Source organism: Pan paniscus, chromosome 1 (genome assembly GCF_029289425.2).
Source record: "Pan paniscus chromosome 1, NHGRI_mPanPan1-v2.0_pri, whole genome shotgun sequence".
NCBI lineage: Eukaryota > Metazoa > Chordata > Mammalia > Primates > Hominidae > Pan > Pan paniscus.
Genome location: NC_073249.2, coordinates 21,549,739 through 21,577,626, shown reverse-complemented (window position 1 = coordinate 21,577,626; position 27,888 = coordinate 21,549,739). Strand labels below are relative to the sequence as shown.

At 51.1% G+C, this 27,888-nt stretch overlaps 1 protein-coding gene across 1 annotated transcript in view; it reads left to right on the top strand.

Annotated features, from left to right (window-relative positions):
- The window catches only part of WNT3A (Wnt family member 3A), a 53,923-nt gene that overhangs the window by 21,693 nt on the left and 4,342 nt on the right, over nt 1-27,888 (top strand). The window contains exon 3 of the mRNA XM_034948290.4: nt 21,591-21,856. Coding sequence (XP_034804181.1) covers nt 21,591-21,856 — 266 coding nt within the window. The remainder of the gene's footprint in view (nt 1-21,590; nt 21,857-27,888) is intronic.

Below are 27,888 nucleotides of genomic sequence, written 5' to 3'. Positions count from 1 at the left end.
GTCTGCTCCGCTCCCTCCAGAACTATCCACCCACCTGGGGAACGCCGGCCTTCACTGTCCCAGGCAGGTTTGTAGGCACCACCACATGAAAACACTACCAGGCTCTCCTAGCAAGTCAAGGTCATCATTTCCTCAAGTTGGCATTCAGTGGGTTGCGGTGACCCTTTGACTACTTTCCAGAGAGCTAACGATGTCGGTACTAACCGTTTGTGTCTAATTTTTTGGAGGGCCCTTGGAGCTTCCTTTTGGGTTCCAGGCTGCGTTCTGGGGTAGAGGACACAGATCCCACCACTCGATGGAGCATCAAGGTCACCTTGGGAGATCCGCATGTAGGGCGGAATGTGCATAGTACCATCCACCCCAGGGTGGCTCAGCACAGTCCTGCCGGCCGAGGCGGGGCCCAGGGGACCACAGCTGTGCTGAGCATGTGGTCAGCAGGCCGAGGAGACTTTGGAGACCATGGTGCCGAAGGAAGGCTACTCAGACAAAGCGAGACAGGTCACGCTGGGAAAGTCCTCCCAGGGACCTTGCAGTCCTGGGGGTCCTGTTGGCAGAATGCCCAAGGCCAGAGTTCATCTCACTTCTCCACAAATCTGCTTCCCCGCTGGCTCCCTCATTTTATAACGGACAACCCCAGTTCTCTGTTGCTCAGGTCAAAAACCCTGGGCCCCTGGCTGCCACCTTACCCTCCTCCCTGTCCTCCCCGCAATAGTATGAATGCTTGTGCCCACCGCCCCCAATTCCTACATTGAAATCCTCACCCACAGGTGACGGTGTTAGAAGGTGGGGCCTTTGGGAGGTGGTCAGGTCATGAGGATAAAGCCTCATGAGTGGGATCAGTGCCACTGAGGCTGAGGTGAGAGGATTGCTTGAGGCCAGGAGTTCAAGACCAGCCTGGGAAACATAGCAAGACCCCATCTCTGCAAAAAATGTTAACATATATTAGCCAAGCACAGTGCCTTGTAGTCCTAGCTACTCAGGAAGTGTCACTTGAGTCCAGGTTGAGGCTACAATGAGCCATGATGGCACCACTGAGCTCCAGCTTGGGTAACAGAATGAGACCCTGTCTCTAAAAAATATAAAAATAAAAATAAATAGGCCAGGCGCGGTGGCTCACGCCTGAAATCCCAGCACTTTGGGAGGCGGAGGCAGGCAGATCACTTGAGGTCAGGAGTTCGAGACCAGCCTGGCTAACATGGTGAAACCCTGCCTCTACTAAAATACAAAAAAATTAGCCAAGGGTGGTGGTGGGCATCTGTAATCCCAGCTAGTCGGGAGGCTGAGGCACGAGAATCACTTGAACCTGGGAGGCGGAGGTTTTAGTGAGCCGAGATTGCTTCACTGTACTCCAGCCTGGGCAACAGAGTGAGACTCCATCTCAAAAAAAAAAAGGAAAAATATAAATAAATAAACAAATAATAAATAAATAAAAAGGAACCTCTCAGTCCTTCCACCATGCATATGCTGACCCAGCGAGAAAAAGAGGTCTGACCCAGTGAGAAAGAGAGGTCTATGAACCAGGATGCGTCCTCGCCGGGCACTGAACCTGCCAGTGCCTTGCCCTTGGACTTGTGCTGTTTATGAGCTGCCTGGCTATGGTGTTTTTTTAGAGCAACCCGCACAGACTGAGACACTCTCTGTGTCTTCCAGCCCCACTGGCCTCTTGGCTGCTTCTCAAACACTGAGCATGATGCCCCCTCCCTCCCACCTTTGCACTTTGCAGTCCCTCTGCCAGGAACACCCTTTCTCCTGTAGTAATTCTCACAGGCCCTCTCAGGAGTGTCCCCCACGCTTGCTCCTATCCCCCAACCCTGCTTCACAGCCTCTGGTCAGCCCCATGAGCTGATGATTCTGTGGAAGGACAGCATGGCCTTGCTCAGCCCCTGCAGCCAAATGCGAAGGAAGACCACAAGTCCTTGGAGGGAAGGTGCCTGGCTCTGGGGGGCCTGGCATGTGCCCTGACCAGCAGAGCTCCTGAGTGTGCAGCTGACACTGCCTCCAGGGCTGGTGGGGCCTGGCTGAGGCCATCCATGGGCAGGAGCCCTCCAGCATCTGGTGGCCATGGCCACGCCCCGGCCCTCATCACGGGCCTGTGTTCTTCAGGCGTGGGGAAGGCACCGTGGGGCAGAGAGTGGGGACCCGAGGGTCAGGCTCAGAGTCCGGGCACTGGTCACTGTGGGTCTGGGATGAGGAGGACGTCCCTGAAGGACAAGTCAGGGTCCCTGTAGGAGAAGAAACTGGAGCTTGGGGAGCTCGGATGGTGGCCTTCCTGTGACCTTGAGTGAGAGGGAGCTCACTTCCTGGAGCATCAGCCTCCCATTTATAAAGTGGAAGAATACTTACAGCTTGTCAGACCTCACAGAGCTGCTGGCTGGGGTAATACACCACGCAGCTCCCCTGGAGATAGCTGCCAGGGTGCACAGGAGTCAGGTCCCAGGGCCGTGCAGCTCATCGAGCGTGTCCAAGGGTGTGTGTGGCATGTGATGCATTGTGTGTATGTGAGTGTGCACATGTTGGGAATGTGGTGTGATGTGTCATGTGTGCACATGCATGTGGTGTGTGGGGTGTGTGCCTGTGCATGTGTGTGCATGTGTATGTGTCAGGTGTAGTGAATGTGTATGTGGTTTGGTGGATACATGTGCCTGTGCATGGGTGTATGTGGATGTGCCTGTGCCGTGTGCATGTGGCTGTGGCATGCATGTGCATGCCTATGTGTGCATGTGATGCAGTTGCTGCCCGCTAGGGTTCCTGGGCTGTGCTGTAGCCAGTGGTGGCATGGAGGGAGGCATGGGCAACATATACACTGCAAAAGGCCAAGAGCACCAGACTGGGCCCTGTGCCATGTGCTTGCTGGCTCCAGAGCCAGGATGGGGTGCTTAGGGCTGCCACTCCCCCTCTGAGAAGGAAGCAGGGATTTTAGGAAGAAAGCAGGAAGCCTGTCCTGCTTGGAGCCATACCAGGTGATGGAGGAAGGCTGTGCTGCATGGGGTCAGAGGGGAACATGCCATTCCCTAAAGCCCTGCTACCCTCGGGAATCTTTAGGATATTTCATTGCCCTCCAGAATGTCAGGGTGTCTCTCACTCGTGGAAGCGGGGAGGACATCTCACTTGCCAAAGCGGGGAGGGCTCCTGCCCATGGACGGCATCAGCTCACTGACTCCCAACCTGGGCATCTGAGCCCAGCTGGAGGCCAGGAGGAAGCTAGCCTCATGAGTCACACCATTCAGGAACCCTTGGGTCTGTCCTCCAAGCTGAGCCTTGGGGAGCCTGTGCATCACTGTCTGGATTGGACGATGCCCATGGAAAGGCACAGATCTGCACAGATGGGAATCCCAGCCAGCAGATTGGCTGGGGGGCCAGCCAGCTGAATGCAAAGCCCCAAAGTCGGTGAATAGCACTGGGTCCTAAACCTGATGGCAACTCCAGCTGCTTCAGGGAAAGGCCTATGAACGAGTCCTGCTCTGGAGTCCCCAAATCTATGGTCTAGGAGCCTGGTCATATACCAGAACTTCCTTCCCTTTTATGGCTGAGTAATATTCCATTGTATGGATAGACCATATTTTGTTTATCCATTCACTCACTGATAGGCATTTGGGTTTTTTCAATTTCTTGACTATTATAAATAATGCCTTTTGTGTGAATGTGTATTTTCAGTTCTCTCTGGCATATACCTAGGAGCAGAATTGGGTCACAGAGGAACTCCATGCTTAACTTTTTGAGGAACTGTCAAACTATTCCAGAGTGTCTGCACCATTTTACATTCCCATCAGCAGGGTCTGAGGATTCTGATTTCTGCACATCTTCATGAGCACTTGTGATTTTCTGCTTGTTGGTTTTGTTCTAGCCATCCTAGTGGGTGTGAAGCAATGTCTCACTGAGGTTTTCATTTGCATTTCCCTGATATCTAAGGATGTTGAGCATCTTTTCATGTGCTCATTGGCCATTTGCCTCTCTTCCTTGGAGTAATGTTATTCCATTCTTCCACCCACATTTTAATTGGGTTATTTGTCTTTTTGTCGTTGAGTTGTAAGAGTGCTTTATATAGTCTGCATACAAGTCCCTTATCCAATACATGACTTGCAAATATTTCCCCCCATTCTGTGGGTTGTCTTTTCACTTGCTTGATGGTGTCCTTTGATACATGCAAGATTTTAATTTTGATGAATTCCAAGTTATCAGTTTTTTATTTGGTTCCTTGGCTTTTGATGCCATATCTAAGAGACAATTGCCTAACCCAAGCTCACAAAGATCTACTCTTAATTAGGTTTTTTTTTAAATAAGAGTTTTAGCGTTTTAACGCTTACATCTCAGTCTTTATTTTAATTTTCATAGACGATGTGAGGCAGGGATCTAATCACATTCTTTTGCATGTGGAAATCCAGTTATTCCAGCACCATCTGTTGCAGACTGTTCTTTCCCCTTTGAATAGTCTTGGCAACTTTACTGTAAATCAGTTAGCCTTAGATGTATGAATTTATCTCTGTGCTCTTTATTCTATTCCATTGTTCCATATGTCTGTCTTTATGCCAGTGCCACACTGTTTTGATTATTGTAGTTTTGTAGTGTTTTGAAATTAGAACATGTGAGTCCTCCTGCTCGTCTTTCTTTTCAAGGTTATTTTGGCTATTTGGAGACAATTACAGTTCCATGTGAGTTTTAGGATTAGCTCATCAATTTCTGCAAAAAAAGCTTAGATTTTTAGAAATTGTGTTGAGTGTGTAGATCAGTTTGGGAAATATTGTTCTACTAATATTATGTCTTCTGGTCCATGAACATAGGATATCTTCCTATTTAGGTCTTTAATTTCTTTCATGACATTTTGTAGTTTTCAGCATACAAATCTTGCACTTATTTTGTTAAATGTATTCCTTAAGTATTTTATTATTTTTGATGCTGTTGTGAATGAAATTGTTTTATTAATCTCATTTTTTAATTATTTGTCACTAGTGTATAGAAACACAAATGAGGCCAGATGCAGTGGCTTATGCCTGTAATCCCAGCACTTTGGGAGGCCAAGACAGGGAGATCATTTGAGGTCAGGGGTTCAAGACCACCCTGGCCAACATGACAAAACCCTGTCTCTACTAAAAATACAAAAATTAGCCAGGCATGGTGGCACACGCCTGTAGTCCCAGCTACTCAGGAAGCTGAGGAACAAGAATCACTTAAGCCCAGGAGGCAGAGGTTGCAATGAGCTGAGATCACACCACTACACTCCAGCCTGGGCAACAGAGTGAGACTCTGTCTCAAAAAAACACACACACATACGCACACACACACACACACACAAATGATTTTTAATATAGATCTTGTACTCTGTAACCTTGCTGGAGTTGTTGATCAGTTCTAATGTATTTTTTAATTTGCAGATTCATTAGGGCTTTCTACGTATAAGATAGTTTTATTTCTTCCTTCCAATCTGGATGCAGTTTTTTCATTTTTCTTCCTTAATTGCCCTGGCCAGAGCCTCCGGTGCCATGATGAATAGCAGAGTTGAGAGTGGACAAACAGCTTTCAGTCTTTCACCACTGGATAGGATGTTAGCTGCAGGTAGGCCCATCTTGCTTTTAAACTTAGTAGTTCTAGATGTGAGAAAAACTTTGTTCACATAAATAAATAATAAAAATGGGAGCACTTAGTTACCATGCATCTCTCAATTCTTTGAATTTTTTTAGAGTTATATATGCCAAAAATCACATGGTGGCCTATCATCAAAATGTGAAAAAATCCTATCACCACATGACTCAGTTAGGTCCTCCTTAAAGTTTGTGGAAAACAGGGAATTAAAGGTGCCTGATTTTCACAAGTCCCAGTCATTATCAATGGCTCCCACTCTTGCTTTCTGGGAGAAACTCCCTAGGGTATGGCATGCTCCAGGAAGATCCAGGAGTCTCCTGGAACAAGAGCTGGGACCCTTGGGGGTCTCCCACGGGTCTGGTGTGTGACAGCATCCCTATAGCATATGCCACACAGGTATACATGTGGCGCAAATGTACACAGTCGGTCCCCTGGGAAAGCACAGAGATGCACTCTGCCACACAGCATATGCTTAGAAATGATGTATTAAGCCAGTGACCTAAGGACAATGGTGCATGACTTGGGGAATCCCAGGAGGGCTTCCCAGGGGAGGTGGCCCCTGGGCTGAATCTTGAAGGATTTTCTTCCTTTAAAACACACACATATCCAGTATTTTCTAGGCACCGTTTAAGTGTTCGACACACCATGGCCAGTTGAATCCTCATGCCCATCTGTTGAGGCCAGCAGTGCGGTGACCTTGTTTTACAAATGAGGAAGCAGAATCACTGTGACAAAGCAGAGACGTGAACCTTGGCAGCCTGGCTCCAAAGTCCCCAGGCAGAGGGGACAGCCCATGCCAAGGTTGGGGCTGACGTGGGGGTGAGCAGAGCCCTCAGGCAGGCCCAGCAGTGACAGAGCCTAGCTGGAGCATACAGTTTAGGAATCACTGGAGGAACCCCGAGCCCACAGGGAGGGCAGGTGCAGCCCGGGAGGAAGCAGAGAAGGTAGGACTCCAGAGGATACCCGGTCCCCATGTGTGCATCCCTCCGGGCAGGGCGGGGATGGATCTGAGCGGTCACTGAGAATTTCTCAATGGGGCTCTTGGATTAATGCCGCAGGCTCTCCAGGGGCAAGTGGGCCTCACAGATGCCCAGGTCCTGCCCTAAGGTGCCAGCGTTGGGTTGGGGCGGGGAGCCCTCATTTCTGGTTGTTTTCCTGCTGCTATGCTGGCCTCTCTGCAAAGGGCTGAGCTCCTGCTGTGCTTCTAGCCTCCCCTCCCATCCCACTTACCTCCCCTGGACCCTCTCCTTCTCCCCTTCTCTGATCCTACTACCCCCTTCTCCTCCCCTTTCTGATAGAGGAACACAGTCTGGAACCCCTCCTACCTCCTCATGGCTTAAATAGGTTTAAGTAGGAAAGGGGAAGTCCCGGCTCCTCCCTCCTGCCTGCCACGGGGACTCAGAAATGCTTGGAGTCCTGGTGGCCTGGGAGGAAGGAGCCCGTCGGGTGCCTCAGAGAGAGGCCTGCTCAGGAGGCCATTGTGGAGGCCCTGGCTGCGCTCTCCATAATCATCTGATTGGATTAGGGTCAGGGCAACCCTAATCATGTCAAAGGTCACCCCAGGCTTTGTGGCAGTGGCCACAGGGTGCCTGGCCACCCCTGCCAAGATGGCCTTGTTGAACACAGTTAAAAACCCTCAGTCAGCTGTGAAGAGAGGGGCCCAGCCTCTTGTGTGTGTGTGCACATGTGAGTGTACACCCTAGCGTGTGCATTGTGAGGGGTGCATGTGTGTGCCTATATGTGCACATAAGCCATATATGTGCATGCCTGTGTGTATGCATGTGCGTGTGTGTGTGTGTGCATGAGTGTGAACATATGAAGGAAGAAGCTTCATATCCTCACACCTCCTGCTTTCAGCCCCATCTGCCATCCACCTGGCCTGGGGCTGGGGACTGGGGCCACCAGAGTGAGGCTGGGAGAAACCATCAGTCCTTGGAACATGGGGCTCTGTCACAGAAGCTGAGCCTGGTCCCTGAAGAGCCCTCTCTTCTGGGGTCCGAAAGGAGCAGGACATTCAACCTGCCTGGGGTAGAAAGCATTTGAGGAATTTTAAGTGCATGGAGACTGGGCACACCGTGCAGCTTCTCTGTCCCCTGCCGCAGGACCCAGGCACCGGGAGGGCTCACTTCCCTGCAGAGCTGGAGACACCTCACTCTTGACCCCTGGCAAGGTAAAGCTGGCAAGGACACAGGTACAGAGAAAGGGCAGGGACGGCTGCAGTGGATGCAGCAGCCCAGGGCCCAGCAGCTGGATCTCAGGCAGCACGTGGCTCTGCAGAGAGCCTGGCCTGCTCTAGGCCAGGTGGGGCATGTGCTCCTTAGAGAAGGGGACAGAGGCCAGGAGCGGGCGAGGCCTGGAGCCTAGGGATGCCACCTGTGCCCACATGCTCGGTGCCCTCTAACATGGGCTGGGCCCAGGAGTCCCCCCAGGCCCTGGCACCTGCCAGAGAGGTCGGGGGGAGTGTAGTGGCATGGGGAGGTATGCAATCTCTTGTGCTTCCCAAGTAAGTGTGCTTCCCACAACTCCCGGTGGACACTTCCCAGAGCCCTGGGGTTTGCTTCTTCGTACCCAGTGTGGGTGGGGCCTGCAGCAGTGGCCCTCCCACTCAGCCTTCACACACCACCCCCTCTTCAAGCATTTCCAGTCCCCACCCCCTGCCCTCTTCTGTGAACCCCAGGGTATCCCCACTCAAAGCACACGGCCAGATTCCTGGTTAGTGCCCCAGGACCCCTCCAGCCCCAAAGGGTGGGGAGAGTAATGAAAGGGTCCTGCGCACCACATGTCAGTAAGCCTTGTTGGGTGCCCCACAAGTCCCCCTTCATCTCTCCAACGTCTTCCCCAGGCAGGAGACAGCCCAGCCTCCTCTCCTCCCCGCTGAGCCCCCAGGAGCCCCTCGGGGGTGGTCCGCCACCTCCCTGTGTGTCCCCTGCCTATGAGGGCCTGCCTGCTACGGGTGGGGCCTGCCTGCTAGGACATGGGGACACAGAGGGCAGCTCTTTAGGGAACCAGCGTCCCCAAAGCCAGGTTGCGACCCCTGACCCCCCCCCCCATCGGAAAGTGTTGCCGTTTAAGATGCGTTGGGGTGGGGGGCTCCCCTGGCTCCAGCGGCCTCTCTGGTATATCATTAACTCTCCCCAGTGGGAGGGGAACCCCGGCCGACTACCCGCCGCGTCCGGCTGGGAGCACAATATCCCAGCGACGGCGACAAGATTAAGCACAAGGGGAGAGTGCAAATGCGCGGGCGGTTCACACGCCCTTCGCGGTGCTGAATTAAAGCGTCTGAATGGGGATTTCCCCTCGCGCCGGACGGCCTGGCGCGCGGCGCATACTTCCAGGTTGCTATGACTGGCCTGCGCTCGCCTAATCACCGACCAGGGGGAAATTCATATAAAATATCGCCGGCCATTGTGGGCCTAACTCGGCGTGACAGTGGCGCACAAAGCCGGATTCAAGCGCCCCAGCGGGTCAGCACGGCGCCCGGCCGCGCGGGCCGCCCGGCGGTGTCAGGGGCCGTGGCCGCGGTGGGGCGCGGGCCGCATTCCGCTCTCAGGTGGCTCCGGGGCCTTTTGTGCAGGCCATGATTACCAAATGCCACCGCGACACCCCCTCCCGGCCGCCTGGCTCCTCCTGGGGCCGCAGGAATGAGGGAAGGTGGGCAGCCCCCGAGGGGAGGCGCCCGGGCGTCGGCTCGGCGGGGACGGGGGCGCGGGCTGAGTCCCCCTGTGTGCCCCACAGCAAAGGGTCTTCTCCTTCCCCTGTGTTCAGGCCTCAGTGGGGGAAGAGGGCCCACGCGATGGCTGCTCTGGAAGTCTGTTGTGGCCTCCCGATGGGCACGAGAAGGACTTTGCTTGTCCTTTTTCAGGGGCGATGGTCCCCAGATGACATGACATTTGGGGCCACAGTGACCTGCAGGCCCCTGGCCAGTCTGGTCAGGTGGTCCTAGCTGGGATCCAAGGCACCCCCCTCACTCAGCCAGCCCCTTCCAGCAGCTGTGGCGTGAGCAGGCAGGAGATGGGGGCAGCACCAGGAGGGAGGGACCCAATGCATTCGGGGTGGCCACTGTCCCCACAACTTTATGGGTCCCAGGTATGTGGTGGGGGTGTGGTAATCATACAGGGTGCAGCGTGCACGGGGGGCTGTGTTCGCTGTGACCCTCCATCCCCCAGGATGCCTGAAGGCCAGTCCCTGGAGTACAGGGAGACTGCTCCTCACTGGTGCATGGAAAGGGCTGGCAGATCAGGCAGGGGGAAGGCCTGTGGGGTGGGGCATTTGCCCTGCAGACCTGGGGAGAGAAGCTGGCTACAGTAGGGTGCACTTGGGGGACAGAGGGCATTTTTTTGTCACAGTGGAGGTGAGAACTTCCCGGTGGAGATTCAGCAGAGTTTTTCTCCTGGGCAGTGGGCAATGTTGGGAGTCTGGGCCCCTAGCACCCGGCTGGACTGGCCACCATGGAGTCCTGCCCTCGGCCAGTGCATCCCTGCCGGAGCTGGGGGTGTCCAGCCAGACAGTCAGCATTGCCAGGGGAAAGAGACGAAGCCACAGGTTTCCAGGGACTGGGGACAGCATTGGAGGGCCCCAGGAGGCATGGCCAGGTGAGCCTGGGTCAACATCAAGAAGCAGACTGGGCAAAGGCGGCATCCCAAGCTCCTAGGAAAGGAGGTGTCAGCTGCCCTAGGATGGGGCCACAGAGGCAGAACCATAGCCCCCTTCCCACACTAAGCAGCCCAGCCACCAGCTGCCAGCAGCCAGGGCCCTGAATCCCAGAGCCTGTGACCAAGGTACCCACCTCCAGGAAGAGGCCAGGCCAGAGACCCAATGACCACTGTCTACTCATGGGGGGATGGCCATCAGCATATCAGAGACACCCCCCAACCCCCTTCTCCTGGCAGGCTCCTGTTCAGGGTCTTGTCCAGGGTCCCATAGCGCCCTTACAAAGTCATGGCCAAGCTGTCCATAGCCTTCTTTCTGGTCACAGCCCAGAGGAGGGGTCAGCACGGAATGGAATCTGAGCTTGGGAGATCTCATCTCAGTTGATGCATCAGAATCACTGGAGACCCTTTAAGATATAGGTGCCCCCCACCCCAGTTGAACTTGGGTCCCCAGGGCGGCCCTGCAGTGATTCATTGGCCCCCCCAGCCATGACCATTGTTGGAAGCCTCCAGTCCTAATTCCCTGCTGGGCTTCCCAGAGGGGCCAGCCTGGATGAAGCCCTTCAGACTGAGCACTCTGCCTCCCCAAGGAGCTGGATTTCATTGTCCTATGGTCGCATTTAACAACAATCCCCACCCCCTGACCCAGAACTTTCCCTCCTTCAAGTTGTTTGTGCCTCAGAAAAGCCACTCAGGAGTCCCCTCTGGACCAACAGGCATGTCCCAGGAGCCCAGGAGTCCCAGGCTGTCCCTCTCCTCTCGCCCTGTATCAGCCCCCACAGCCTTTCCACAGATAGGCATGTCCCCCTCAGCCATGCAGTGGGGGCCCAGCCAGGCAGGTGGGCTCCCTGCTCCTTTGAGGCTATGGCCATGGAAACACCAGCCACGGGAACACCCATTGGAGCTGCAGGAGCCCATAATGATGAGTTCAGGGACCTCTCTTGGGACCCCTCTGTCTGGGCTCTGCACTCACTGCTGTGCAGCCTGGGGCCCATGGCTGACCCTCTCTGAGCCATCTTCCTGTTGGGGCCACTTCTCTCATTAGTTAATACAAGGATCGGCTTGGACCTGCTTTTCCCACTGTCACCCCCTAACAGGGCAGCCTCCATGCTATGCTCCCTCAGCAGCTACCTTCTGAGCAAACACCTGTCCCTGCCGAAATGCTTCCTGGGTCGCCTCCCTATGGTAAGGTCAGCTCTGAGAGGACAGAGGCTGCAGCCTTCTTTGCCACTTAAAAGACAGTCACTGCGTAATAAATAGTGGCAACTGAGCAACTTTAGTGAAATGTGAAAGACAAGGATTTTGGAATGATTTGGGCAAATGTTGTTCAACGTTTAAGAATTTGGAAACATGGCCGGGCGCAGTGGCTCATGCCTGTAATCTCAGCACTTTGGGAGGCCGAGATGGGTGGATCACGAGGTCAGGAGATCGAGACCATCCTGGCTAACATGGTGAAACCCTTTCTCTACTAAAAATACAAAAAAAAATTACCTGGGCATGGTGGTGGGCACCTGTAGTCCCAGCTACTCGGGAGGCTGAGGCAGGAGAATGGCGTGAACCTGGGGCGTGGAGCTTGCAGTGAGCCGAGATCGCGCCACTGCACTCCAGCCTGGGTGACAGAACGAGACTCTATCTCAAAAAAAAAAAAAAAAGAATTTGGAAACATATCCTTCCTGTTTGATGTTCAAAGGTCCTTTTCTGAAGTTATGATGGTAGATATTTTATATATATATATATATCTACTACATATCTATATCTATCTATCTATCTATCTATCATCTATCATCTATCTATATCTTTTCCTGTCTCAACAAAATAAAAGCACTTGGCAGTCCTCTGTTAGTCCCCAGATGCTCTCTGATACTTGAAAAGCCCATTAAATCCAAACCTAGAAACGAAGGATTTGTTAAGATCCCTCTAGTCCAAAAGTTCTGAGATGCAAGAGACAAAGGAACCATCAAAGTTCATCTCATGATTCCCTGCATCTGACAACTGCACTGCCCTCAGCTGTGATGGAGCCTTGCCTGGCAGCTCTTCTGCCTTTCCCTAAATGCCCACCTCTTACCACCTAGAACTCCCTCACCTTCTCAGACTTTATCCATCCATCCATCATCCATTCATCCATCATGCACGATCCACCATCCATCAATTCATCCATCCATCCATCCACCATCCAACATCCATCAATCTATCCATCTATCTGCCATCCATCAATCCATCATCCATCTATCCATCAATTCATCCATCCATCCATCCATCCATCCATCCATCCACCATCCATCAATTCATCATCATCCATCTATCCACCATCCCTCAATCCATCATCTATCCACCCACCCATCCATCTACCCACTATTCATCACCCTTCCATCCCAGGCCTGCCTCAGAGCTCATATTGTCAAGCCTTGCTGTGTGTCCTTGTCCTCTCTACTGCCTCCCTTGTGAACTGTAAGCTCCCAAAAGCACATGGTTTAGCACAGTCCCAGGCAAGAAACCTAACACACACACCAGCAAAGCCTCCCACTAGAGATAGGGAGGGCTTCCCCTGGTTCATTCTCCTTACCAAGGCAAGGACTCTCTTCTCCTGAAAGTGGGTCATCCAACCTCTGTTTTATTATCACCAGGACAGGAACTCCTTCAACTTTCAGAAAGCCTAGGTTGTTAGAATTTGTATCATATTGAGCAGCAGTCCACTTTCTGGAGGATTTTTTTTCTTTTGATGGAGTCTCCCTCTGTTGCCAGGCTGGAGTGCAGTGGTGCGACCTCGGCTCACTGCAACCTCCGCCTCCCGGGTTCAAGCGATTCTCCCACCTCAGCCTCTTGAGTAGCTGGCACTACAGGCGCACACCACCATGCCCCGCTGATTTTTGTATTTTTAGTAGAGATGGGGTTTCACCATGTTGGCCAGGATGGTCTCAATCTCTTGACCTCGTCATCTGCCCACCTCAGCCTCCCAAAGTGCTGGGATTACAGCTGTGAGCCACCACGCCCAGCCTCTGGAGGATTTTTTTACTGTGGTTATTGAGAGTGGGCACCTTGCTTCTTATTCATCTCATATTCCTCATTCAGCCCAGTGCCTGGCTCATTAGGGACTCTCAGATCCTGGATGGATGGACGGATGATGGATGGATGGTGGGTGGTGGATAGATGGATGAATGGATGATGGGTGGATGATGGATGAATGGTGATGGATGAATGGTGATGGATGGATTAGAGATGGACAGATGATGGGCAACAGATAAATGATGAATGGACAGATGATGAAGGGGATGATGGATGGATGATGGTTGAATGGTGGATGGGTGATGAATTGATGATGGATGCATGATGAATGGATAATGGGTGAATGGATGGATGAGTGGTGGTAGATGGTGGATGATGGGTAATGGATGGACAATGGATGGATTGTGGATGGATGGTGGATGATGGATGATAGATATATGGATAATGTATGGATATGGATGATGAATGGATGAATGGTGGATGATGGATGATAGATGGATGATGGATAGATGTGGATGATGGATGGATGGATAATGGATGATGGATGGATGTGGATGACAGATGATGGGTGATGGGTGGAAGAATAGATGGGTGGTGGATGGTGGATGATTGTACATGATGGATAGTAGATATATGGATGATGGATGGATGGATGGTGAATGGATAGATGAATTGATAGGTAGATACATGGTAGGTGGTGGTAAAGGATGGATGATAGGTAATGGATAGATGGATGGATGGATGGATGGATGATGCACAATAGATGAATGGATAGATGGATAGATGTGGATGACGGATGGATGAATGAACGAAAGGAAGGAAAGATAGATAATTGATACTTTGGATGAATTCAGTAAATAACTGCTAAATGAGACCACAACAAGTTTCTGGGAAAGATGGTTTTCCCAGGTGGAAGATACTTCCCTTACAGAACAATTTTGTTATGCAGTTTCCTTTCTTCTTCCTTTCTCCAACAACTGATTGCTGTGTTAGAATAAAAGTCTTGGGCCTGAATGGGGCAGGCCTTAGGTGGCTCAAAAAGTTCAGCCAGGCTCCTTCCCAGGTGACTTGGCCAAATTGGCAGCATTTGTGTCTAAGCACCCTGCCTCCCAGTAGCCTGTGTCCCATTCCAGTGGGAACTCCGACAGTCCACTCTAATGAAGGCATTTTCCTGCTGACTGGGATGATTTCCTGGCCTTCTGGGATGGCTGGCACTTCCCACGGGCAAGATGCCTCCATTTCACCCCCATAGCTGACTCTGTTGTGTCAACAAAAGCAGAAACCCCTGACAAAGGTGTTTGTGGCAGAGAACTTGGTTTCCGTGGAGGCTGGCTGCCAGAACTCCAGAGCCTGGACGTGAGTCCTGGCCTCAGGGAAGCCCTGAGTCAGCTCCTCTGTAAACAGAGGTGACTCTGGGCAGTGGTTCATAGCCTGCGTGCTTCAAACACCTGTGGAAATCTGATCAAAGCAATGGATTCTCTCTCCAGAAAGATGCCCGTGCTCCCAGACATACCCCATCGTTTGTGCTATTTTGGGAGGGTAGTGAACCTGCTGCAGATTCCCTCTAGAACCTTGGGTGGAATCCATCCCATAGGCTCAAATCTCCTGCCGCTGTGCCTGCCACTTGGACATTCTGGGGGGTCTTCCTTCTGCATGGTTTCAGGACATTTTTTAACTTTTTATTTATTTTATTTTATTATTTTTAGATTAGAGATGAGGTCTCATTCTGCCTCCCAGGCTGGAGTACAATGGTGTGAACACGGCTCACTGCAGCCTTGAAGTCCTGGGCTCAAGCAATCCTCCTGCCTCAGCGTCCCAAGTAGCTAGGACTACAGATGCACACCACCATGCCCAGCTCATTTATGTTTGTTTGTTTTTTAAGAAAGGGGGTCTTGCTATGTTGCCCAGGTTTAACTTTTTATTTTGAAATAATTTCAGACTTACATAAACATCGCAGGAGTGGCACTGAGAGTCCTGCGTCCCCTCGTCCAACCCAGTGGTGCATAACTATGCCAATTGTTCAAAACTAAATGTGTTCTATTCACCACACTCTGGACGTCACTCAGCTTTCCTTCGTTTTTCTATCAAGATCCCTTTTCTGTCCCAGAACCCCCTCCTGGGTCCCTTGTTACTTTTGGTGATGCCATGCCTCTGGCTTCTCCACTCTTCCCTGTCCCTCATGCCCCTGATACCTCTGAGGAGCACAATTAGGCATTTTGCAGAACAGCCATCAATTTGGGTTGGTCTGATGTCTCCCGACAATTAGATGCAGGCTGTGCATTTTGGGTGAGAATACCTCAAAGGCTATATGTGGCCTTCATGCATCATCCCTGGAGCCACAAGGTATTGTGTGTCCCATTTCAGGCAAGGTTAACTCAGTCCCCAGAATAAGGTGGCGTCTGCCAGGCTTCTCCAGTGCACAGTTAAGGTTTTTCCCATTGTGCTTGATAAACACTGTGAGCAGTTGCGGAACCGCTTAGAGACCTTGTGGCTTCAACTTTAATGCAGGCTCTCTTTGCCAGAACATAGGGTCTCACGCTTTTCTGGCCTGTGGTCTTGCAGCCTGCAGCTTCTACTTCAGCCTCGGATGGGGGTGTCTGTCCTGGGATCTGAGCCTCTCTGCAGAGACTTCTTGTCTTCAGTCTTCACGAGTGAATTGAAGGCCTGCTCCAGGGTTTTCTCAGCCTGGCAGGGAGCTCCACCTCCACATGTGATGGAAGAGAAAATCAAGGTTCAGCCAGCTGGTGACCAAACTGAGCAAGAATGAGCTCTTTTCTGTCCAAGTGGAAGCCCTCAGCACCACCCGCCCTTGCCCTTGAGTGTGTCTGGCTATTGGGGCTGTTTGCCTGAGTTTTGATAAGCAGGGATCTCGAGGCCCTTGTTATGGGCAGGGCATGAGTGAGGCACAGAGAGCCCTAGCCTCAGGCTCTGGTTCTCCTCTTACCAGAAGCTCAGGAGCAAGAGGGAGGGGCTGGCCTTGGAGACAGACTCTTGTAGTAGCCAGGCCGTGAGGTGGGAAGGCAGACTCAGCTGGGGTGGGGTATTCAGGGTGTGGGATGCCCAGGTCATTTGGGAGTGAGAAGGTCTGGCCAGGAGGGCAGGTGGAGCTGTGTGCCATGCGTGAGCTCCAGGAGCACCCAGGACACTCCTCAACTCTGCCTCTCAAGCTGCCCTAGAAGGGAAGCAGGGCAGATGGCAGGGGAAGGGGTGCTGACTAGGGAGGGGACGACCTGAGTCCTTTAAAGACAAGAACAGGCGCTCAGGCCTGGAGGCTTAGAGAGGAAGTGCTCTGCATCCAGCCACACGTGTATTCACTCAGGGGCAGTGGGTTCAGCAAAGGCCCCTCCAGGCCTGTCTGTGAACTGATCAGTTGTGTTAGGGAAGTAACATGGGGTCAGGGGTGGGGGCTTTAAGTTTCTTGGAAAGGTGCGGAGGAGGTGGCTGCCTAGCTGCTCCCTGGGAAAGGAAACAGCGGAGGTTGCATGATGGGCCTGGGTGCCTTAGAGGGGCAAGGGTGGGTCTGCTCTGGGTAGGCTCAGACCCTGCTCGTTCCTTGACTCAGCCCACGGCTCCTGCCTTTCATTCTGGCCCCAGGAAATATCTATGGGCTGGGCCTTGTGCTCCAGATTGCAAATAAAAGGTGAGCCAAACAGTCCCTGCCCCTAGGCAGCCAGGGCTAGGGAGGGAGTCAGTGGGCAAATCTTCCTGGTTGGGGAGGGGCAGCCAGGTGTAGAGGACACCCGATCCCTGGCCGCTCCCCTCAGAGCAGGCAGGGGCACAGCAGGTCCAGCCTGAGCCAAGGAAGGAACCGGAAAGAGCCCGAGGGGAGGACAAAGGGCTGAGTGCGGCCTGAGGCCAGGGAGCGGCATTGAGGTCAGGAGAGGAGATAGATCCAGAGGGGGCCTGGCATGGCCAAACTGGCATTGGGCGAAGACCTCAGCCTGCAGATAGTGTGTTGCGAGGGAGAGGTGTGCATGTGTGTGCATGCATGTGTTTGCATGTGTGTGGTGCACATGTGGAGGGGTGTGTGTGTGTGCATCTGTGTGCATGCATGTGTTTGTGTGTGGTGGGTTGTGAATGCATATGTGCATCCGTGGGAGGTGTGCATGTGTGTGGTGTGTATGGTGTGCATGCATGCATATGTATGTGTGTGCATGTGTCTGTGTGTGCATGTGCACGAGGCGTGCATGTGGGGGTTGTGTGTGCATGTATGTGTATGGTATTCATGTATGTGTATGTGTTGTGTGGTGTGTGTGTGTATTTGTGTGTGTGCATGTGCATGGGGTGGGGTGTGTATATGTGGGGTATGTGCATGCATGTGTGTGCATGTGTATGGTATGTGTGGTATGCCTGCATGGTGTGCATGTGTGGGGGGATGTGCATGTATGTGAGTGCATGTATATGCTGTGCTTGCATGCATGTGTATATGTGTTCATGTATGTAGTGGGGTGTGCGTGTGTGCTTGTGTGTGGTGGGGTGTGCATGTGTGTGCATGTGTGTGATGTGTGCATGTGTGTGGTGTGCATGCCTAGATGTGTGTGTTTGCATGTGTATGTGCATGTGCATCAGGTGGGGTGTGCATGTGTGTGTGGTATGCATGTGTCTGTGTGCGCACACATGTGCGCATGTGGCTGTGCATGCATGTGGTGGAAGGAGGAAGCTGGAGGCTGGGGCCTCCTGGGGGCCTCTTCATGGCAAGGTGGGAGATGGACCCACAGATAAGAACCAGGAGGGGCAAATTGGCTGAGAGGCCCCAGGGCCACCTGGGAAGGCCATAGCAGCCTGGGCGGCTGGGGCTGTTTCAGAACTGGACAGTCTCCAGCCAGCAAGCAGAGCCCTTCCTGAGCTGGTGGTGGGAAGTGGATACAGAAGAAATGGACAGTTTTCTTCTGGGCTTGTGGCTGGATGCAGTGGGTGTCCAGGCCTGACTTGGACAGGGCCCTAGGGAGGGACAGGGCTGCTGGGACCCGCCATCAGGGGGCTGTTGGCCAATCCACAGAAAAGTCAACCAAAGCGGGCCCGAGGGGCTCAGGGGGCTTTGTCAGCAGTCAGGGGGATGCCAGTGCAAAGCCATAGCCTCAAATACCTTCCACTTTGTATGTTCTTGTTATGGGAGCAACGTGCGTTCTTCTGTGCTGGCTGTGTGTGGATGTGTGTTGGGCTATGTGGGAGCGTCTGAGTGTGTGCACACTCACTCATGCCTTTCTGTCCCAGCTGGCCTGGGCTCAAGGGCATCACGAGCCCCAGGGGCTGCTGTCTCGGTCCTCTCCTAGGCAGCCTGCAACCACATGCCTGTGTCCCTGAGTTAGGCCATTCTTGCATTGCTATAAAGAAACATTTGAGGCTGGTAATTTATAAGAAAATATGTTTAATTGGCTCACGGTTCTGCAGGCTGCACAGGAAGTGTGGCTCTTGCTTCTGCTTCTAGGGAGGCTAGGAAGCTTCCAATCATGGCGGAAGGCAAAGGGGGAGCAGGCATGTCATGTGGCGAGAGCAGGAGCGGGATAAAGAGTGGGGGAAGAGGTGCCACACACTTTTAAACAACCAGATCTTGCAAGAACTCACTCATAATCTCGAGGACAGCACCAAGCCATGGGACCCACCCCCCCATGACCCAGTCATCTCTACCAGGCCCCACCCCAGCCCTGGAGATCACAGTTCAACATGAGATCTAGGCAGGGTTAAATATCCAGACTACATCAGCCCCATCCACCCGAGGATGAAAGCTCCCTGGATGTCCAGGTGGCAGAGGAGGTCACAGCCCCCTATGATGACTCTGTTGTGACCCTAAGGGGTCCATTGCGGGCCTCTGCCAAGGAGGAGCAGGGGACACAGTGGGACGTAGCCCTGTATCCCTGCCTTGTCCCATGGGAGGACCCTGGCTCCAGGAGAACCTCAGGCCTCCTTCTATCCCCATAGAGAGGGCCCATCGGAGCTCCCTTCTCCCTCCTGCTCTCCCAGGGCCTCGAGGGGAGAGAGAAGGTCAGAGCCAAGGAAAGGTGGGGGCTCAGGACCCTCCCACAACAGAAGCAGAGACATGGAGGAACCTGCCCCAGGGCACACCTAGCCCCCAGAGGCCAAGCTGAGGCTCAGGGGCTCCAAAGCCCAGGTGTCTTCTTGCTAGGTCTGTAAGATCCCTGCCCAGCAGCAGGTCAGGCTCTTTCCTGGTTGGCTCCCTGCTAGTTCCCCAGCTCAGACTGCAATGCTTGGCAAACAGCAGGCACTCTGTTCCTCACCTGTGTCAGAGTGTGGGTACAAAGTGAGTGCCTGTCTCTTTTTATTTTGTTTTTTTGAGACAGGTTCTCACTCTGTTGCCCAGGCTGGAGTGCAGTGGTGTAATCATACCTCACTGCAGCCTCGAACTCCTGAACTCAAGTGATCTTCCTGCCTCAGCCTCCTGAGTAGCTGGGATTATAGGCCCCCAGCCCTGAGTGCCTTTTATCAATGGAAGCAGGGCCTGGCCAGGCCCACCCCCTCTCCTCATGCCCTTGCAGAAGTGTCTGCATACACCCACCCCCAAGACACAGCTCATTCTTTCAACCTGTCTGGGGAAGCCTGGCTGGGGGCCTGGCCTCTGCAAAGCCCACACCACCGCTCATTCCCATTCCTCTGATCCTAGCCTCCAGAGCTTTCTCCTAAATTCCAGCCCTCCCCTACCACCCTTCTGCACAAGCAATGCCACTTCCCCAACCTGGCCTGTATTTCCCCATTTGGGGAAGAAGGAAGCTGTGTACAAGGACCCAGGCAGCTCCAATGTCAGCAGCGGCAGACACCCTGCAGCCTTCCAAGCTGGAGGCAGGGGCATTTGGGGCACTGGGGCTGGCCCTGGGGAGGTGGGCGCTGGAAGTCACTGGTCTTGAGAAGATTCCAGAAGAGGCAGCTGTACCGCTGAGCCATGCAAGTGTCGGTGCTTGGGGTGGAGGAAGGCAATGGCAAGTGGCACAGCAGAGGTGGGCGGTGTGCGGGGTGGAGCCACACTCTGGGTTCTGCGCCCCAGGCTATCTGGGCAGCAGAAGGAATTAGCTCTTGTCTGGTTTTACCAGCCTTCATTCAGTTGTATGATTATTTTGAGATCCTTTGTGCTATTTTTCTTGTTATTCCTAAATTAAATGCTATTACGGACTTGCCACTGCTTTTTAACCATCCCTGTTGATGGACATTGGGGTACTTCTAGTTTGTGGCTTGTGTGAACATTTGCTTACAAGTCTTTGCACAGACACGGGTTTCCTCTGGGGCAAACCTAACGGCTGGTGGACGTTTACCCTTGAAGACACTGCCAAAGTGCCTCCCAAGGGGACTGCACCTTTCCCCTCCATCCAGCTGTGAAAAAGGGTCAGGGTCTGATTTCTCCACATCCTTGCCAACACTTGCTACTCTTTGACTCTTTGATTGCAGCCATCCCCGTAGGTGTGAGGCGGCCCCTTATTGGGTTTTTTGATTTGCACATCCCCAGGATGGGTGATGTCGACCATCTTTCCAGGTGCATGCTGGCCTTCCTTGTGCCTTTTTTTAAAAGACAGGGTCTTGCTCTATCACCCATGCTGGAGTGTGACTATAGCTCACTGCAGCCTCAAACTCCTGGGCTCTAGCAATCCTCCCACCTCCGCTTCCTGAATAGCTGGGACTACATGCACCACTGCACCTTGCTAATTTTAAAATTTTTTTGTAGAGATGGGATCTTGCTACATTGCCAAGGCTGGTCTCAAACTCCTGGGCTCAAGCAATCCTCCCACCTCTGCCTCCCAAAGGGCTGGGATTACAGATGTAAGCCACCTTGCCAGCTGTATGTTTTTTAAGACAGGGCTGGAGTGCAGTGGTGCTATCCTGGCTCACGGAAGCCTCCACTTCCTGGGCTCAAGTGATCCTCCCGCCTCAGCCTCCCAAGTAGCTGGGGCCACACCCAGTCAATATTTTTAGTTTTTGTAGAGATGGGGTCTTGCTATGTTGAAAAGGCTGTCCTGGTCTCAAGCAGTCCTCCTACTGTGCCTCTCAAAGTGCTGGGATTACAGGCATGAGCCACTGTACTTAGCCAAAGTTGCTTGTTAAAAAGAGCCTGGTACCAACCTCCCCTCTCTCACTTCTGTCACCGTGTAATTTCTTGCACACACTGGTTCCCCTTTACCCCCCCTTTCCCTTCTGCCACAAGTGGAAACAGCCTGAGGCCCTTGCCAGAGGCAGTTGCTGGAACCATGCTTCTGTGTAGCCTGTAGATCCGTGAACCAAGTAAGCCTCTTTGCCTTATACACCACCCAACCTCACGAGTTCCTTTATAACAGTGCAAATGGGCTGAGACCCCTGACCTGCCCAAGGCGGTCCTTTGAGCTGAGCCCTGTTAACCCTGCATCTCTCCTCTCTCTACAGCTACCAGGGAGTCGGCCTTTGTCCACGCCATTGCCTCAGCCGGTGTGGCCTTTGCAGTGACACGCTCATGTGCAGAAGGCACGGCCGCCATCTGTGGCTGCAGCAGCCGCCACCAGGGCTCACCAGGCAAGGGCTGGAAGTGGGGTGGCTGTAGCGAGGACATCGAGTTTGGTGGGATGGTGTCTCGGGAGTTCGCCGACGCCCGGGAGAACCGGCCAGATGCCCGCTCAGCCATGAACCGCCACAACAACGAGGCTGGGCGCCAGGTAGGTTCGCCGCCCGCAAGGGTGCTTGGGAAAAAGGAGCCTCCTCAGCAGGGTGTGTGCCCTGGTTCCTTGGGGCATATGGCCCGGTGAGGCAGGATGGTGGCCAGGCTGAGGGTCTTCTCGACCCCTGCCTGGGGTGTGCGAAGCTTAGCACCATCCAGCTACACCACAGCATCCAGTGCGCTCCTGGGGATGGCGAGCCCACCTGTGGACTGGGGTAGCCAAGAAGGAGTGATGAGGCAAAGGCCTGGTCAACAGGAGCCCCGGCAGAGCCCAGGGAGGGAGACAGCCAGGCAGCCACAGAGACGGGGAGGAATTCTGCAATGAGGAAATGCAGGCACACAAGGTGACCCGATGTCAAGGACAGCTGGCAGTAATTTAGGGGGAGGGAGGCTGGGAGGGCCTCCCAGGCAGCCTGGAGGTGAAAGACAACAAGCGACTTGGTGGGCAGAGTACAGAGTGTAATGGAACAAAGAGCATCTTGATATGGAGAGGCCAACCCAGACCAAGCCGTGTAAAGCTTCGTGAGCCTGTGTCTTATTCTGTCTGTGCTGCTACAACAAAATACCTTAGACTGGATAATTTATAAACAATGGGAGTTTAGTACTCACAGTTCTGGAGACTGGGAAGTCCAAGGTCATGGTACTAGCAGATTCCTTGTCCGGTGAGGGCCTGCTCCTCATGGATGATGCCTTCTGTGTCCTCACCCAGGGTGTGGATCTCTCTGGGGTTACTTTTATAAGGGCATTGTTTTAGGCCATTCTTGCATTGCTACCCAAGACTGGGTAATTTATGAAGAAAAGAGGTTTAATTGGCTCATGGATCTGCAGGCTGCACAAGCTTGGTAACAGCATCTGCTCAGCTTCTTGGGAGGCCTCAGGGAGATTTTACACATGGCAGAAGTGGAGTGGTAGCAGGCACGTCACATGGGCCAGAGCAGGAGCAAGGAAGACAGAGTGGGGGAGAGGTCGCCACGCACAGATCTTGTGTGAACTCACTCATTATCATGAGGACAGCACAAGCCATTCATGAGGGATCTGCCCCCATAACCCAAACACCTCCTACCAGGTCCCACGCCCAACACTGGGGATTACACTTCAACATGAAATTTGGAGGGGACACAGATCCAAACCATATCAGGCACGAATCCCATTCACGATGCTCCACCCTCATGACTTGACTTGATCACCTTCTAGAGGCCCTACCTCTTAATGCTGTCACCTTGAGGGTAAAGATTTCTTTCTGGGGGGGTGGGGACACAGAGTCTTGCTGGATACAGTGGCACCATCTCAGCTCACTACAGCCTCCACGTCCCGGGTTCAAGCGATTCTCCTGCCTCAGCCTTCTGAGTAGCTAGGACTATAGGCACATGCCACCACACCTGGCTAATTTTTGTATTTTTAGTGGAGACAGGGTTTCACCACGTTGGCCAGGCTGGTCTTGAGCTTTTGGCCTCAAGTGATCCACCCACCTCGGCCTCCCAAAGTGCTGTGATTACAGGTGTGAGCCACCATGCCCAGCCGAGGGTAAAGATTTTAACCCATGAATTTTTGAGGAACACAAACATTCAGACCACAGCAGCTTGCTAGAAAGGACGTGGTCAGATCAGTGGATGGCCAAGGGAGGAAAGATGGCTGATGGGCAGTGACGGGCGTAAGGACCAAGTGGCGTCCACGAGATTTAACAACATGAAGATGGCAGCTGAACTTGGCTGTAGAATCAGGGGACCACAGAGGGGTGAAGAGTGAACAGGGGATATTCACCTTTTAACAGTGAGGAACTAGATAACTCAGACTAATCTTCCTGCAGAAGACAACTTCAGATGCAGGATGAACTATAAAAAGCACCCTGTTAAAAGTGTGAAGTCCCCATAATTACCCACTTCATGATAGATGAGGCAGTGCAGTGCCATGGGAGAAATGGGCTTTTCAATAAATGGTGCTCAGTCAACCGGGTGGTGCTATGGTCTGAATGTGTCTCCCAAAATTCGTATGTTGTAAACTTGATCTCCAGTGCAACAGTCTGGAGAGGTGGGACCTAATAAGAGGTGTTTAGGTGATGAGGGCCTTGCCCTCATGAAGGGACCAATGCTGCTGTAAAAGGGCTTGCAGAAGAGGGTCTCTCTCTCTCTCTCTTTCTATTACTTTCCTGCCATATGAGGACATGATGTTCCTCCCTTCTGGAGGACATGGCATTCATTCAGGGTGCCCTCTTGGAAGCAGATAAACCAAGCCCTAACCTGTCAGCACCTTGATCTTAGATTTCCCAGCCTCCCAAACCATGAAAGAATACATTTATGAATTACTCAGTCTCAGGTGTTACATTGTAGCAATACAGCATTGACTAAGACAGATAGCAACATGGAAAAAAAATAACCCTGGCTTGCTACCTCACACCATCTGTAAAAATCAATTACAAATCCCAGTGGGACAGGTAAAACAATAAAACTTTTAGAAGAAAATATAGAATATCTTTGTGACCTTAGAGTAGGCAAAGGTGTCTTAAACAGTCCAAAAAAGCACTCACATTGAAAGAGAAGTGGAATAACATAGACTATATTCAAATTAAGAACTTTCATCCATAAAAAGACACCACTATGGGACTGAAAAGGCAACCCATAGAGGACACATTCACATACATACATCCACACTCACATATGCAGCAAATGTAGAGAAGCTACAGTAGGAAAGGAACTCTGCAGACTAAGAAAAAAAAGATAGACAAACCAATGGGAAAATTGGCCAAAAAATTAAAAGCCATGTTATGAAAGAAAATATAGAAATTCCAATACCTATACAAAAGGTGCTCAATGTTATGAGTCATCAAGAAAATGCTGTGAGAACCTATGTCCTGGAAAGAGAGAGAGGAGGATGGGGGTGTCTGAGACACTGGTGTTCTGGGGCAGGTAATTTGTAAAATTTTGTATATTTTGCACTTATGACACATATACATTTTTGTATGTCTATTATACTTCCATAAAATGATTTTTAAGTGTCAAATAACTGACCATCTAGTGAGGAATTAGCAGCCCCTGATCCAAGAGAAGATCCCAAGTCTGGTACCTGGGGTAGCTTTTGTCTAGGGGCCATTTGCTGACCTGGAAGAGACTACAGAGGTTGCACTGCATTTCCAGCAGACTCACAGAGCTAAGGGGCCCACCAAGGGTGCCATCTCTGGTAAATCCTTCCTCAGTGTAGGCTGTGACCCTGAAGAGCAAAGCCAAGCCAGAAGTAGTCTTGTCCTGTTCACATGGGCAGACTAGAAATCTCTCAAAACCTGAACTTGGATTAAGGTAATCCCAAATTGCTGGTACTCCCATACACCTGGAAAAAGCAGACAAAATCCTCTTTGGAGAAGGATGATATCCCTCCTCTAAGCCTATAAATGTTTCTATAATAATTTTTTAGAAAACACAATGTTGGCTGGGCGTGGTGGCTCACACCTATAATCCCAGCACTTTGGGAGGCCGAGGTGGGCGGATCATGAGGTCAGGAGATTGAAACCATCCTGGCTAACATGGTGAAACCCTGTCCCTACTAAAAAATAACAAAAAAAATTAGCCAGGCGTGGTGGCAGGTGCCTGTAGTCCCAGCTACTTGGGAGGCTGAGGCAGGAGAATGGTGTGAACCCAGGAGGCGGAGCTTGCAGTGAGCCAAGATCGCACCACTGCACCCCAGCCTGGGCGACAGAGTGAGACTCTGTCTCGAAAAAAAAAAAGAAAAGAAAACACAATGTCCAGCACACAATCAAAGATAATCTATCACATGATCTGATGACACAGTGAGTTAAATCAGAAAAAAAAAAAAAAAACACACAAGTGCACAGGGAATTCAGACAATGGAATTATTAGACACAGACTTTGAGGGGAAAAATGCTTACTTAGGTTCACAAAGCTAAAACACAAGTGTGAACATTGCATCAGGAAACTAGAAACTATAAAAATTATATAATAGGCTGGGCATGGTGGCTCGCACCTGTGATCCCAGCACTTTGGGAGGCCGAGGCGGGTGGACCACCTGAGGTCAGGAGTTCGAGACTAGCCTGACCAACATGGAGAATTCCTGTCTCTACTAAAAATACAAAATTAGCCGGGCATGGTAGTGCACGCCTGTAATCCCAGCTACTTGGGAGGCTGAGCCAGGAGAATCACTTGAATCCAGGAGGCGGAGGTTGTGGTGAGCCAAGAGTGTACCATTACACTCCAGCCTGGGCAGTTTTTTTTTTGGAAACTGGGAGTTTTTTTTGGAAACTCCGTCCCAAAAAAAAATATATATATATATATATATATGTATATATACAATAGATTTGGAAAATAATTACATAGAAATTGCAGAACTGAAGAACAAATAAGGACTTCCAGTTAAAGATGAGAAGCTGAACACTTCCGTCTGCACTCTCCTGGAACCCACTAAAATAACAATAAATTAATTTTAAAATAAATAGATATGTAGAGATAAATATAAATAAAATATAAATAGATATAAGTAGGGACAGGTAATAGTAGATATAGATGATAGATATAAATGGATATAAATAGTGCATAGAGATTATACATAGATATAGATGCTAATATAGATAGGATGGATGGATAAATAGATTAGATAGATGGATGAATAGATAGAGATGGATACTCATGAGAATACAGAAAATAAAGAGGAAACAATGGTAACAAAACTTTGAAAGCTAAAAGCAGATAGATGAATACTCAAGCAGACTCAAGAAAACTGAGTCTTAAGCCAGTAGAGAAGAAATTTGAGAACCAGTCTAGGAATTCCTAGTGTCTGTTTTCTTGAGAAGTTGAGATAAATATGGGGCTGAAAACAGGAAGATTGGTTGAAAGATGACTTTCAGGGTACTTTATAGCCCACTCACTCCACTACCCAACTCTTTGTAGCCAGGCAGCAGCCTCTCCTTTCCCTGTTGCTGAAGCCTGGAGGTTTGTTTTCTGCAAAGCACAGGTCTCTGATCTGAGGGACGCCAAGCACATCTCAGAGTGAACCTTCCAAAGTGAAAATTTTCTCTCTACATATGGAAGTTCATGCCTTTCTCTCTCCTCCTGATTTCCTAATGCTAGCTGTGAACCCTAGTTATCCTCCAGGCAAGAGGATGGAAGATTCTGCTCTGGGGACTCTGACCAACTCAAAAGAGGAGACTTCAAGATAGTTACCTGTGGAAGGTCCCAATAAAGCGATGCAGCTAGATCACTCTATAGAGAGGACCAAAGTTGACAAGTCTCTCCCATGTACAGGAACTTCCAATAAGATTTTTAGTGTCCCATTTTTAAATACGAGCAGACAGCCAAGGATCATCAGACCTCTGAGGAAGGACTCTAACAACAATAATGGCAAAGTCCAAAACAAACAAACTCAAACAAAATTTATGGGAAAGAGACATTGTAAAGAGAGATGAAACTTCCAAAGATGATCATTAATATCCCCAAAAGATAAAACACTATATCCATGAAATTGGAACAGGATGGTAATTTTAAACATTCAGGTTACAAAAGAGCTCTTAGAAATTAAAAATATGATAACAGAAGCAAAATCCTCAAATTGAAAGATAGTTGAGACACCCTCCCACAAGACAGAAAGAAAAAAAAGACAAAGAGATTAAAAATAAGAGCAAGGAGAAGATTTGGAGGATCTGTCCAAGAAAGACAATGACAAACAAAAAGAGGAGGCAGTCAGCAAAGAAACAAGGCAGGAAGCTTCCTCAGAACTGTGGAGCACAGGTTGCAGACCAAACAGGCCACTAAGTGACGAGAACAACAGAAGAAAAAGATCTACTTCAAGACACACTGCTGTGAAGCTCAGAGCCTACTGCATAGAACAGCCCTCCAAGCTGCCAAGGAGAATGTTTGGGCTTCAGGATCAGGAATCAAAATAGTACCAGACTTTTCGGGAGCAATAATGAAAGCTAGAAGAAAACAGTAATAATACTTTTTGAACTCCAAGATGTAAAAATGATTTTAAGCCAAGAATTCACTTCCCAGCAAAACTATCAATTAAATGAGATAGTAGAAAAGATTGCTT